The 13,899-nt window shown below is 42.5% G+C and overlaps 1 protein-coding gene across 1 annotated transcript; it reads left to right on the top strand.

The window, feature by feature from the left end:
* The first annotated feature begins 2,594 nt into the window (after positions 1-2,594).
* Positions 2,595-13,209, top strand: RBM22 (RNA binding motif protein 22). The gene is made up of 11 exons (XM_032250184.1): positions 2,595-2,777; positions 3,211-3,264; positions 4,750-4,779; positions 5,411-5,543; positions 7,144-7,244; positions 7,330-7,502; positions 8,328-8,528; positions 9,790-9,954; positions 10,709-10,797; positions 10,990-11,121; positions 12,128-13,209. The coding sequence occupies exons 1-11, from the start codon at positions 2,724-2,726 to the stop codon at positions 12,256-12,258; spliced, it is 1,263 nt and encodes a 420-aa protein (XP_032106075.1). The 5' UTR covers positions 2,595-2,723; the 3' UTR covers positions 12,259-13,209.
* The last annotated feature ends 690 nt before the right edge of the window (positions 13,210-13,899 follow it).

Genomic DNA, 13,899 nt, shown 5'->3' on the forward strand with positions numbered 1-13,899 from the left:
CTTGAAAAAGTAGGAGGTTACTTTGTTATGGCAAAATAATAAAATTTAATTTAATTTTAAAAAAGAAAAATATAAAAAATAAAAGGAATACGGATTCCTGGCCTCAGGTTGCTTTTTCCTCCTTTTTTGAGCTAGTTTTTTGTCACTAGGATGGTTTATTCCTATAAGTTCAGGTCCCACATTGCTAGGAAGGCTCATTCCTAGAAGTCATGTCCCACAAAGATTTAAAAAAAAAAAAAAAAAAGGGAGAGGAAAGAAGAAAAAAGGAAGGAAAGGATTATTTTCAGAGCTCCAAATTTAAAGGAGAAAGGGCTCCTATCCCTCTTAATGTTAAATGTTATTTTGTTTGTTTGCGGAATGTTTATAATATTTATATGTTGATTAAGTACACTATTATGTATGATTTGCAATATTGATTGACCTGGGGAGTGCCTTGAGCCTGTGTGTCCAGGGCTCTGTGAGTGGACAGAATGAGTGGGAAGTGCTAAGGAGAACTGCTTTCTTGGTAGCCCCATGTAGTTTGTGGCTTTTGTGATTGAAATAGCGTCAGTAGGCCGGGCGCGGTGGCTCAAGCCTGTAATCCCAGCACTTTGGGAGGCCGAGGTGGGTGGATCACGAGGTCAAGAGATCGAGACCATCCTGGTCAACATGGTGAAACCCCGTCTCTACTAAAAATACAAAAAATTAGCTGGGCATGGTGGTGCATGCCTGTAATCCCAGCTACTCAGGAGGCTGAGGCAGGAGAATTGCCTGAACCCAGGAGGCGGAGGTTGCGGTGAGCCGAGATCGCGCCATTGCACTCCAGCCTGGGTAACATGAGTGAAACTCTGTCTCAAAAAAAAAAAAAAAAAAAAAGAAATAGCATCAGTAAAAGTCTGACATTGTGGAAAAACACAAATGTATGTGAACTCAGTTATTTCTGACCTTGCACTACTCACAAGACAAGTGAAATTGGAGTCACAGATGTAGAAGAAACCAGGCAGAAGACTACCTGAAGAGATACTTGGGAATTTACAAAATATAATAAAAGACAACAAATCACAGATCCAAGAAGTTCAGATACACCCAAGGACTTTCTTATAAAGGAAAAGATATACTTACCATATGATCAAATAATCTCACTCTAAGGTATTTACACAAGCAAAATGAAAACCAACGTCCATACAACAATCTGTATGTGAATGTTTATAATGGTTTTATTTATAGTCACTAAAATCTGGGAACAACCCAAATGTCCAGCAACCGGCAAGTGAATTGTATGATATATCCATACAACGGAATTCTCAGTAATATAAAGGACGAAATTATTGACATATGTAACAATATGGATGAATCTCAACTACAAAATACTAAGTGAAAGAAATCAGATCCAAAAGGCTATGTAGGATTCCATTTATATAACATTCTGGAAAAGGCAAAACTAGGGAGAATACAAATTAGTGATTGCCACGGTTTAAGTATGGAAATAAGTGGATTAACTATAGAAACAAGGGAACTTTGGGGATGATCAGCAATTCTATATTTGACTGTAATGCATGTATATTAATAATTCAAAACTGTATAACTAAAAAGGATAAAACTTTACCGTATGTAAATTATACTTTAAATCAACCTGATTTTTTTTAAGTGAGGTGATATAAGTAAATGTGTTAGTTTAATGACATGTTAAGTATGAGAGTGGTACCAGAATGCATTGAAACTCGTAAAATATTGGCGGAGTGGTTATGAGTTATTCCAGAAATCAAATAATGCATATGTTGTTGATTCATAAGACCCTTGTCATTTCAGAAACGGGAAATAAAACAGTACTAATATCTTTGAATTTGTGGCTTCACCACTTTTTAGCTCCACAACCAGGAGCTAAATCGGGAGATATCAGGTTAATCTGTCTAAACCTGTTTTCTTTTCTATAAAAGAAAGATCATCATACTTGCCTACAGGGTCGAGTTACCAGAAAAAATAGGACGATCGGTTAAATGATGTGAATTTCAGATCAACCAAGAATCCTACTTTAGTATAAGTATGTACCAAATATAATTAAAAAAACGATTCGCGGTTAATCTGAAATTCAGCTTTAGACTTCTGTAATTCGTGTGTGTGTGTCTGTGAGAGAGAGAGAGAGAGAGAGAGGGGGGAGAGAGAGAGGAGAGAGAGAGAGAGAGAGGGGGGAGAGAGGGGAGAGAGAGAGAGAGAGAGAGAGAGAGATCTGGCAGCCCTACAGACAGGTTATTTGAAAAAATGAGACACTGGAACCGCAGCCCTACAGAGAGGTTATGAGAATTGTGTGTGAGAGATCTGGCAGCCCTATAGAGAGGTTATGAGAATAAATGAGACGCAAGAACCGCAAGACGGTCGCGCAGCCTTTGCCATAATAAGAGCTCAGTGGTAGCGAGTGCTGTTTTAACCCCAGCCTCTCATTCATTATGTCTTCCTTTATTCTTTCGCCCAATTTTCAAATAAATCAACTGTACGTGTGACCCTTCATTCCAGGCAGGCACAAACTCGAAGGAAGCACCCAGGAGCAATACACCAGGGCTCCAATTTGTTAAACTTGGAAACGCCAAGAGCGGGCGACGTCACCACGCAAAGGCCCCACCCCGGAAGAGGCACTAGACGCGTAAATTAGACGCCGACGGGCCCGGCGCCAGCCTCAGGGCTTGACGGGATTGTGGCGGTCCTCTCTCCCAACTCAGAAGCTACTGCTGCCTCCGGACGCTCTCAAGATGGCGACCTCTCTGGGTTCCAACACCTACAACAGGCAAAACTGGGAAGATGCGGTGAGTGTGACTGCCGGAGGAAGACAGAGGAGGCGACGAAGCCGCGCATCTTGCGAGCTGGCAGGACAGGGCCTGCGGCGCGGCCGAATGAATTCCGGGGAGGAGCCAGCGCGGCGGCCTAGCTCGACCGGAGCAGGAGGCCGGAGGGCGATCCTCTTGCAGGCTTGGAGGGTGGGGGCTTAATCAGGGTCCCGGGAGCAGCGACCTTTCCATCCCTGCCCCCTCCAGCGTATTCGAGCCGGTTTTCTTTTCTCCCGCCGCCTGCCGGAAGTGCAGACAGCGCCCCCTCCCGCGATCTGGCTATGATGGACTTTGGGTTCCTGCCGTGCCTTGTTCCCCACCCTCGCTTCCCGCCCCCTCGCTGCCCCAAGTGTCACTGAGGTGTCAGGGTCTTCGGAGGGTGGTCCTCAACTAGATTTCCCGTTTTCACCAGGACTTCCCCATTCTGTGCCAGACATGTCTTGGAGAAAACCCATATATCCGAATGGTGAGTGATTGCGTGTGAAACGAGTTATTCATGTCCTGTTAGTGTTGTGGTACTTGCACACTGTGAAGTATTTCTCTTAGACAAGCAGAAAAAATTATGCTCTTTTACTGACCCAAAGTGCTGGACGACTTGCAAAGAACTGTCATGCTTATTCTCTTAAGAATCCTTGGCCGGGCGCGGTGGCTCACGCCTGTAATCCCAGTACTTTGGGAGGCCGAGGCGGGTGGATCACGAGGTCAGGAGATCGAGACCATCCTGGTCAACATGGTGAAACCCCGTCTCTACTAAAAATACAAAAAATCAGCTGGGCATGGTGGCGCATGCCTGTAATCCCAGCTACTCAGGAGGCTGAGGCAGGAGAATTGCCTGAACCCAGGACGCAGAGGGTGCGGTGAGCCGAGATTGTGCCATTGCACTCCAGCCTGGGTAACAAGAGTGAAACTCCGTCTCAAAAAAAAAAACAAGAATCCTGTGACACTCCTGTAATGTAGGGGTAGTAATGATAACTAATATTTGTTGAGCATTTACCTGGGAAATAGGTCTGTTGACCAGAAGCAGAGAGAGTTTTTGTCTTTTCATACAATAGTAAGGAATGGAGCTGGGATTGAAGTTCAGATATTCTGGCTCTGGTAATCTCAGTATGAGAAGAGGAGAACCAGGACTAGAAACTAGGTTTCCTGACTCCTGGTCAAATGCCTTTTGGCCAGTGTACTTAATCTCTTTAAACTAAGGATCCCCCGCCCCTCCCCCCCCCACCTTATAAACAAGGGTAAAATTAGCAGTAGTTAACAATAATTAGGTTAGGGCTGTATTATTGTGATTAGTCATAGAGGTGTTGATAAGTCAGTATGTTCAAGATGTTTGAATGATTCAAGATATTTGAATAGTTCTGTTTGAACAGAACATTTAATATATTCCGGGCATTGGCACAGGGCAAGTCTACAGTAGGTACCTTTTGACTAAACTTTGTAAAGTGGGCGGGCCATAGCTATATCCTCTCTGATTTAGGGTTTGTGGAAACCATTAGGAATATTAGTTCTTGGGAGTGAACTTGGGAGCCAGAAATGAACCTAAGAGCTGTGGCTGTGGAAGGACACTCACTTACCTGCTATTAGATGCATATACTCATTTTTTTTTCCTGTAGAGATGGCATCCCGCTATGTTGCCCAGACTGGTCTGGAACTCCTGGGCTCAAGCGATCCTTCCACGTTGGCCTCTCAAAGTGTTGGGATTACAGGCATAAGCCACTACACACAGTCCAGATCCACATAGTCTTGAGATGTTATAACTCACAATCTGTCGTTATAGTATGTTTCCTGCCCTCTCCCTACAAAGGTTGGGTTTTGGATTTTGTTGCTGTTTTTTCTCTCTCTAGGATGCCAGGGATTTCCAGACATATTTCTTGGGTTATGTTTAAGGAAAGAATAGACACCTGGCTTTTTTCTTTCTGTAACTCTGGTTCTTTTCTATTCTTTTCTATTATAGACCAAAGAAAAGTATGGGAAGGAATGCAAAGTAAGTATGTCTATTAAAGAGTAATGATTTCGGTTTCATTTTTCTTTTCTCTACCAAATGAGCCTTCAGCTTACTAAGTTTTGAGGTCTTCCAGTAAAAATCAGTGCTATACAACTTTTTATGTATTACTGATATGTTCATTGGCTGGTAACTGTTTATGTGGGCGGTAAGAAAATGAAACCTCTAATGTAGAGATTCTTAATCATGGTGTCAGAGAATGGCCATTGAAGGAGTTTGTATACCAGGTGGTATGTGACTGTGCACACAAGCATTTTAGTAGAGGAGGAAGATCATCCATGTCAGAAGGGTCTCAGAAAATTATATGACACTCTCATGAGATCTGATGGGTAAAAGAAAAAAAAACAAAGAAAACTATAGGACACTCCCCACTCCCCTTAAAAAAGATCGGAAGAACTTTGACCTTTTGGTTATTTCATTTCTGTACTCTGAATTTTTGGTGAAGAAGGATGCTGAAAATTATATTGAAACATCAAATCAACTAGATGATTGCCAAGGTCTCTTCTGAACCCTACATTCAGGGATCCTTTTTTGAATGCCTCATTGTTATCAGATCTCCAGATTGCCCAGATCAGGACCATTAACATTCTATGACTCTTGCTTTGTGTTCCAGATCTGTGCCAGGCCATTCACAGTATTTCGCTGGTGCCCTGGAGTCCGTATGCGTTTCAAGAAGACTGAAGTGTGCCAGACCTGCAGTAAATTGAAGAATGTCTGTCAGACCTGCCTCTTAGACCTAGAGTATGGTAAGCTTGACCTGTCCAATAGACCTGAAAGTGTGCAGGTGCCTAAAACTATAAGCCAGTCTTTTGTCTCCCATTTTGCACCCTATCTCTGGCTCTGATTTTACTTTGGAATGTCTGTTGAGGTCTGCTTTTCCCAGGAAGAGAACCATAATGAGGCCACTCTAGTGTCCTGAGCAATAGTAAGAACTTAAGGAAAAGTTGGGAATTAATCAAAACTGGCCTACACTTTCATCTCTGTAGCCCACGTGAGGTAAACGGCATTGATCCTATGATAATTTATTTGCCTTGGGCTTCTTTCTTGATCCAGAGCTTTTTTGCCACCATCCTAACCAGAAGCTCACCGCGTAATTGTGCTTTATTGTATTTTTTGAGTTGGGGTCTCACTCTGTCACCCAGGCTGGAGTACAGTGGTGTAATCACAGCTCACTGCAACTTTGAACTTCTGGGCTCAAGGGATCCTCTTGCACACCACCACACCCAGCGCACGCGTGTGTGTGTGTGTGTGTGTCTCTCTCTCTCTCTCACCATTTTGCCCAGGCTGGTCTTGAACTCCTGGCCTCAAGCAATCCTCCCACCCTGGCCTCTCAGAGCCACCATAGCCAGCCTAATTGTGCTTTAGACTTTTCTCTCAATTGTGATGTTAGAACTGTTACATTGCTACGTTTCAGAGTAACTGCCTTTGGGGGTAATTTTTTTTTTAACTGTAGGTGACTGTTTTTCAGAAAAATAATTTTCCAACAAGAGTTTCTATAATTAAAGGAAAGGGAAAAATATATGAGTTTATGTATGTTAAGTTCATTAGAGTTACTCTTCTTAGTCAGAGTCCTAGCCACATTTTGTGTAATATTATTTATATGTTTGTTAAGGAGGCGTCTGTTCCTGGAATACAGTGACCCTTACATTACTGTGACTCTGCAGAGGATCTGTAGGACCAGCCTAGAAAGAAACCACTTTTACATTTATTTTAAGCAAATCCTATTGTACTAAAAACTAGGTACATTATTAATTTACGGGTTAAATATGACTATGGGCAGTTTGTTCATCTAGATTTTCTTTTATAATTTTTTATTTGCTTGTTTTTGAGACAGGGTCTCACTCTGTTTCCGAGGTTGATGTGCAGTGGCATGATCACGGCTCACTGCAGCCTTACCCTTTCTAAGCTCAGGTGATCTACCTCAGCCTCCTGAGTAGCTGGGACTGCAGGCACACACCACCATACCCAGCCAATTTTTGTATCTTTTGTAGAAATGGGGTTTCATTTTGTAGAAATGGTGTTGCCCAGGCTGGTCTTGAACTCCTGGGCTCAGTCTATCTGTTGGCCCCAGCCTTCCAAAGCACTTGGATTACAGGCATGAGCCACCACACCTAGCCTAAAAGATCTTCTAAAACATTTTCCTGACAGCTCAGGAATTTGGACAGTTAGCTTGCTGTGTAGCAGTAGTAACCTGATGGTGCTAAAGAGTTTGAATAAAAACGGTAAAATCTCTGGTACTAAATAGGAAAGAGGAGAATGGAACGATGATGTGTTCTGTGTGCATAGTTAATATGGATATGTTTTAAAATACATCTGAGATATTTTTCCTCCTTTTTTTTGTACCAGGCCTGCCCATCCAGGTTCGTGATGCAGGATTGTCTTTTAAAGATGACATGCCAAAGTCAGATGTCAACAAAGAGTACTACACACAGAATATGGAGAGAGAGGTATACTGCCACTTTTTGGATAAAAGTTGTAATGAATGGACACAGTCTGTATAATTTATCTTTTGAATTTGTCAACCCCATGTAGATTTCTAACTCTGATGGAACACGGCCAGTTGGCATGCTGGGGAAAGCCACATCTACCAGTGACATGCTGCTCAAACTGGCCCGGACCACACCCTACTACAAAAGGAATCGACCCCACATTTGCTCCTTCTGGGTGAAAGGAGAGTGTAAGAGAGGAGAGGAATGTCCGTACAGGCAAGAGCTGAGCCTCATTTTCAGTATTTGCTTTCAGATGATTTCTCATCTAAGAAATGGGAGGTGCTAGCTTAAGCTGTTTCTGCTTTAAAATCTAAAGGTCATACAACTAATGTGGTATATCTCATGTCTTAGAACTATGAAATTTAGAAGAGCTTGATTAAATTGTAGTTTTTACTTAGAATTGTGCCTTGGAAACTAAATTGCTATGTCATGCAATATAGATGTTGACCCTAAACTTTTCTAACCGAGAAGTAAGTCCTCACTGCCATGGTTTAAATGACTTGACTCTCAATATATAGTTGAAATCAAAGTGAGGCCGGCTTCTAAAGGGTGTTTATGTTTTGGTTAAGACTGCCAAGCATCTGGATTAGGAGTTCTTAATTTGGGATTGGTTGACCCCGACCCCTAAAAAATAATATAGGTGTTTTTTCTGGGTCTGGGTCCATAGCTTTAATCAGATTCTCAGTGGAATAGAACAGCCCAAATGTGTTAAGAACTGTTGATCTAGAGAGGGGTAATCATGTATCCCTTTTTGGGGCACAGGAGGGGATGGATCATGTCAAGAATATTTATTTATAAGGAAAGTTTGGCATCCTAGATGGCCTAATGGCTCTTAGGAGGCTAGGGATTCCTTTTGTGATACAATAAATCTCTTGGTATTAGGTCTATTTTGGTAATTATATTTTGGTGGAAACCATAGTTTGTAGTTCAAAAGGCACTTCAGAGTATGTAGCTATGACTTTAATCTGTAGCTGTTCTTGGAAGATACCATTTTTTTCCCTTTGTTTCACCTTTATGCATTTTTTTTTTCTTGAATCATAGACATGAGAAGCCTACAGATCCAGATGACCCCCTTGCTGATCAGAATATTAAAGATCGCTACTACGGAATCAACGATCCTGTAGCTGACAAGCTTCTAAAGCGGGCTTCAACAATGCCTCGGCTGGACCCACCAGAGGATAAAACTATCACCACACTATATGTTGGTGGTCTGGGTGACACTATTACTGAGACAGATTTAAGGTTTGTGGGTTTAAGTTTAAGAGTTAAGAGTTATTTTTGCTTTTAACTGCCCCGGAATAATTTTTTTCCAAAAACTGCAAGCATGATCATTCTGTACAAAATACGTTTTTCTTCAGTTTCTCTATTATTAGTATGCTGACTGGAATTTTTGTAAAATTGTCCTTTATGGTGCCACCGTAGTAATGTACTTATCTGGCTGGGTACAGTGCCTCATGCCTGTAGTCTCAACACTTTGGGAGGATCTCTTGAGCCGAGGAGTTTGAGACCAGCCTGAGCAACATAGTGAGACCCCATCTCTACTAAGAAATTAAAAATATTAGCCGGGTATGGTGGCATGTGCTTGTGGTCCCAGCTGTTCGGGAGGCTGAGGCAGGAGGATTGCAAGAGGTTTGAGAGATGCAAGGACGCAGTGAGCCGTGATTGCTCCACTTTACTCCAGCCTAAGCGCCAGGGTGAGACCCTGTCTCAAAACCAAAACACAAAGAGTGCTTATCCATCCTGGCATATGGTAATAATGACATGGGATTCTATTTGACCTAACAGCCAAGTTTTAAAGGATGGCACGCATCCAAGTATGATTAATTATGTAGGGGAGGGAGAGCTTTGTGATGATAAAACTCTTATGGTTTAAATTGTTGCCTTTTTAAAGAGACTGGCATTTGATAAATGTGTGTTATTTTTGGCTTGTATTATGCTTGGCTAGATGAGACATCTGGGCAGATAGTAATGGAAATTACCTCTTCCAAAGAGATAAAGTGGAGAAGAAACTCCTGTAAGTTTATAACCTGCCCTTGGTAGCCTGTCTCCATTAAACCCTGTCTAAGTGAGCTAGACAACTCCTGGGGGTTGGCAGACTCTTTATAAAAGCCTGGTTAGTGAATATTGTAGGCATTGTGGGCCACATGCCGTCTCTGTCACATATTCTTGTTTTAAACTTTCTTGGCTCATGGGCCTTGAGAGCTGTAGTTTGCCAACCCCTTATCTAGGGTTTAGGGTCTTTAAGGAACCTATTAGAACCCCCTTTCCTCCATGGGAAAAACCTTGAGATGTTTGAGAACCTTTACTCACTTTTCTTTGCTTCTCAATAAGCACCCACAGTAAGACAAGATATTGGGGGGAAGACTTGCGGGTAGTTAGGTAGATAACCTTGGGGCCCACCTGCCTAGTGGTGTGTCAGTGAAAGTTAACAATCCATTTTCAGTCTCCTGGGAAGATGTTTGTTAACTCCCATTTTCATTTTTCTCTGCCTGTCTCCCTTCAGAAATCATTTCTACCAGTTCGGAGAGATCCGGACGATCACTGTTGTGCAAAGACAGCAGTGTGCTTTCATCCAGTTTGCCACGAGGCAGGCGGCAGAAGTGGCTGCTGAGAAGTCCTTTAATAAGTTGATTGTAAATGGCCGCAGACTGAATGTGAAATGGGGAAGGTGAGAATTAAACTATTTTTAAATGACATTTTGCTCAGATTTTTAAGAAGCTATTTTATTGTCTGGAGACTAGTAAGCTTTTGGTTCACAGGCTTCAATGAACAGGATCTTTCAAATATCACTTTCTATCTGATACTTGATTCCTGTGGATGTTGGGAGAACCCTGCTTTGGAAATGTATTCAGGGGTTTGGTGTAATAATCTGCTCCTTTGAAGGTTCATGTTTTTGTGACTAGCTATTATTATAGGCCAAGTATAATGCCAGGGCACAAAAGGTGAATTTCAGGGTTTATAAATGAATTAGACCTAGATTCTGCCCTTAGAGGCTGATTGTCCAGTGGAGAAGATAAAACAGGGAAGAATAGCTATTTTAAGTTTAAAAGTGATGATTGCATAAGAGAGACGCAGGTGAAAGGCCCAGTTCAAAGGGAGAACATGTCTCCAACTTGGAACCAGGGAAGAGGTGGCTAATAGCAGCATCTCCCTTTGTGGAGAGCTCCCTGTGTGGTAAGCACTGTGTTAAACACGTATGTATTGCCTCTTCTAGTCCTTGTAATCGTCCTAGCCGGCTTTGAATCCAGGTCTTTTCTGGTGTTTGCTCTTGTTCACTGTGCACAGTGGCATTTATGGGAAAAGAATGTGTGCTGAGGAGGAGGTGAAGAGTGAAGGAGCTCCATTAGACTGGGGAATGTAAGAAGCAGAGGTGTGAGATAAGATGGGCCCAAGTGCCAACTGTATGCATGTGTGTTTCCCAGATCCCAAGCAGCCAGAGGAAAAGAAAAAGAGAAAGATGGAACCACAGACTCTGGGATCAAACTGGAACCGGTTCCAGGATTGCCGGGAGGTGAGTGCAGACTTCCTGCTAACTTCAGAAGCTCCGTGTGCCCTGATGTTCCCATTTTGGAAGACGGGATCCAGGTCTGGTTCATGTAGCCACTCTACTCTTCCAGCGGGACCTCTGAGGATGCAAAGGTGGTAGGAACAGTGTTGCACAATTGTTCTCCCCTCTGTGTGTTGACTATTTTCTCTCCTCCAGCTCTTCCTCCTCCTCCTGCGGCAGAAGAAGAAGCCTCTGCCAACTACTTCAACTTGCCCCCAAGTGGTCCTCCAGCTGTGGTGAACATTGCCCTGCCACCACCCCCTGGTATCGCCCCACCCCCACCACCAGGTAACTTCCACCTTCCTTCTTAGCCCAGAGAAATCCTTTTGAAAGTTCTGTCTCATATACCTCACCATCACATTCAACACATCTAAATTCTGTGAGTTTGCTCTGTAGAAGTCTCCAAGTAAGGCTGATCTGTTGGGATTTCTGTTATTTTTTTCCCTCCTGGTCTGCCAAGGAGAAGAGGGGCCGGTTTTCTAAAGATCTGAGTATATGTTTCATTAGAGTAAGATTATTAGATTACAAAGATCTATCGCCAATTTGTTCCCTTTTCTAAACTAAATGCTAACTGATGCCCTAGAGCACTATTGCTTAGTGTGGGCTCTGAGTGGGTGCATTTTACAAAGTGTTTATTACCTGTCTGCCACAAGATCAGGAGCTTGTGCCAAAATGTAAATCAGTGAATCATGTCCTTTATTAAGAAAGTCTTGTTACCAAAAAAACTGTGAGGTGAACTAAACTGTGCTTGGTCGTATAATTTACATTTTGACTTAAGCTGTTTGTCTTGAATGGCCAGAAATAGGTAGAGGACTGGCATTTTGTATAGTGCTGCTCTAGACAGTGTCAGGGACAGCGTTACCGTGGAAGGAAATCACAGGTAGCCAATTCTCCTGTGGCAGAGAGCCCATACTCTGAAGAGAATCTAGTTTCTCAACACCCTTCATTCTGGTGTCAACCATTGCGGTTAATGATGACACAGTCTTGCCCTTCCTTATCTCTCAAATCCTGACTGAATCCTGTCTGGTAGCATTTGGCATGTTGGACACATAGCAGAGACTCAGATGACACACTAGGAGATACCTTGAGTGCTGTGGAGTTTTTTTGGACTGCAGGGGAAAGGATTCTAAAACCAAGGAATTAACAGGTGGAAGCAAGTTTTGTGAACTAACATTTGCGTAAGCCCCATGTCAACTTTGATTTATGTTTAGGTGGTTTTAACCTTAGATGGAGAGGTTTGAAAGGTTATCAAGGGAACGCCGAGCCTAACAAATTTGTTCTCTCCTATCTGCAGGTTTTGGGTCACACATGTTCCACCCAATGGGACCACCCCCTCCTTTCATGAGGGCTCCAGGACCAATCCACTATCCTTCTCAGGACCCTCAGCGGATGGGAGCTCATGCTGGAAAACACAGCAGTCCCTAGCACCTTGTCACCACTCTGGGGCTCTGTGGAAGAAAGGGCACTTAAAAATCCCAGTACATCTTGGAATAAATGTATTTTTCCTTCCCTTGTAATTTCCATGGTAGCTGAATGTGCTCAGATGTGGGCAGAGACTGACAGCCATGCTTTCCGACACATGTTCAGAGGATCAGTGTACCGCAAATAAGCTGCCATTAACACATCTGGTTACTGCTATAACACGACTAATAAAACCTAACGCCTGTTCCCCTTACCCGTGTTGGGGACAAGCAGATGAGTGAATTGGAATGTCCAGTGGAGTTACCACCCCAATTATATGTTCATTTTGTATATTTTTTGGGTGGGGGAAAAATTGACCTGCGTTAAAAAAACCTTTGACCATTTTTATGTCCATTGGGTGTTTTCCTTTTTATCATCTGAAAAAAAAGATTACTAGTACTAATCATTGTAGCGGCCTAAGTGTGACACTTTTGTAGTCACACCCTCAGAAAGATGAGTAGAAACCAGCACCAGCACAGTCCAGATTTTCTCTTTCCTTTTCCTCATTTATTCCTAAAGGAATCTGACCATTTTATGTCTCTACGGCCCAAAAATAGAAAAATAAAAATTCCTTTTTATTCCTGTCAACTGGATGGAAACACAAAATTTCATGGAGCTGTGTACCATTGAAGAAACCTGGTGCCTGGCATGAAGTTACTGTAAAGACCTTCCTATGAAACACGGACTTTAACAAACTGAAATGAAAAGCATTGGAGTGTTTGAATGAAAGACTTGTGACCTCCTGCTGGGAATCTGACGGGCCTCAGCATTCACCTTCGTGTGTCTTCAGCGTCTCATTGTCATCCCTGCTTCTGTTTGGTCTTAGAGTGTTTGGATATAACTGAACTGTAGATGGTAAAGGAAATTTGATGTGTTTTTTGTTTTTAAATAATTAAAACGGGTCAATTTTTCAAATGTCATGAGTTTATTTATAGATTCCTCTTTATCCTTTGGTAGCTGAACTTGAGGTCAGTGGAAGTTATTTAATAGAAATGAGTTACATATTGTGAATTTTTAAAATCTTGCTTTAGGCTTTTGATATCTCTATGTCCATTCCTTGATGATTTATTTATTTTATTATTATTTTTTTTTTACCTCAGCCTATTCTTGGGTTAGATTCCATGATGATTTAAAAGGCCCAGACCTTTTTAGTACTTCTTCAAAGGCTGATTGTGAGGTTGAAATAAGTTAGCACACAGAAAACACTTAGCACAGATCCTGGTACGTGTTGCTTGATAAAGGGTAAGAAGTCACCCAGCTGGCTGCATGTCTATGGTGCGAGCTCTTTAAGAGGCTGATGGAGGATTGCATGAGGCCAGGAGGTCAAGGCCAGCCTGGGTAACATGGTGAGATCCTGTCTCTAAAAACAAATTTAAAAGGTCATCCTTATTTAAAAGGAAGCATTTATTATCAATCCGTGTTTCCTGAAGCCATTTTTTTTTTTTTTTTTTAGACGTTATCTCACTCTGTTGCCAGGTGGGAGTACAGTGGCGTGATCTCCTCTCACTGCAACCTCTGCCTCCTGTGTTCAGGCAATTCTCATGCCTCAGCCTCCTGAGTAGCTGGGATTACAGGCGTGAGCCACTGTGCCTGGCCATTTCCTGA

Source organism: Sapajus apella, unplaced genomic scaffold, assembly GCF_009761245.1.
Source record: "Sapajus apella isolate SASKATOON/1434 unplaced genomic scaffold, GSC_monkey_1.0 scaffold71, whole genome shotgun sequence".
Classification (NCBI taxonomy): domain Eukaryota; kingdom Metazoa; phylum Chordata; class Mammalia; order Primates; family Cebidae; genus Sapajus; species Sapajus apella.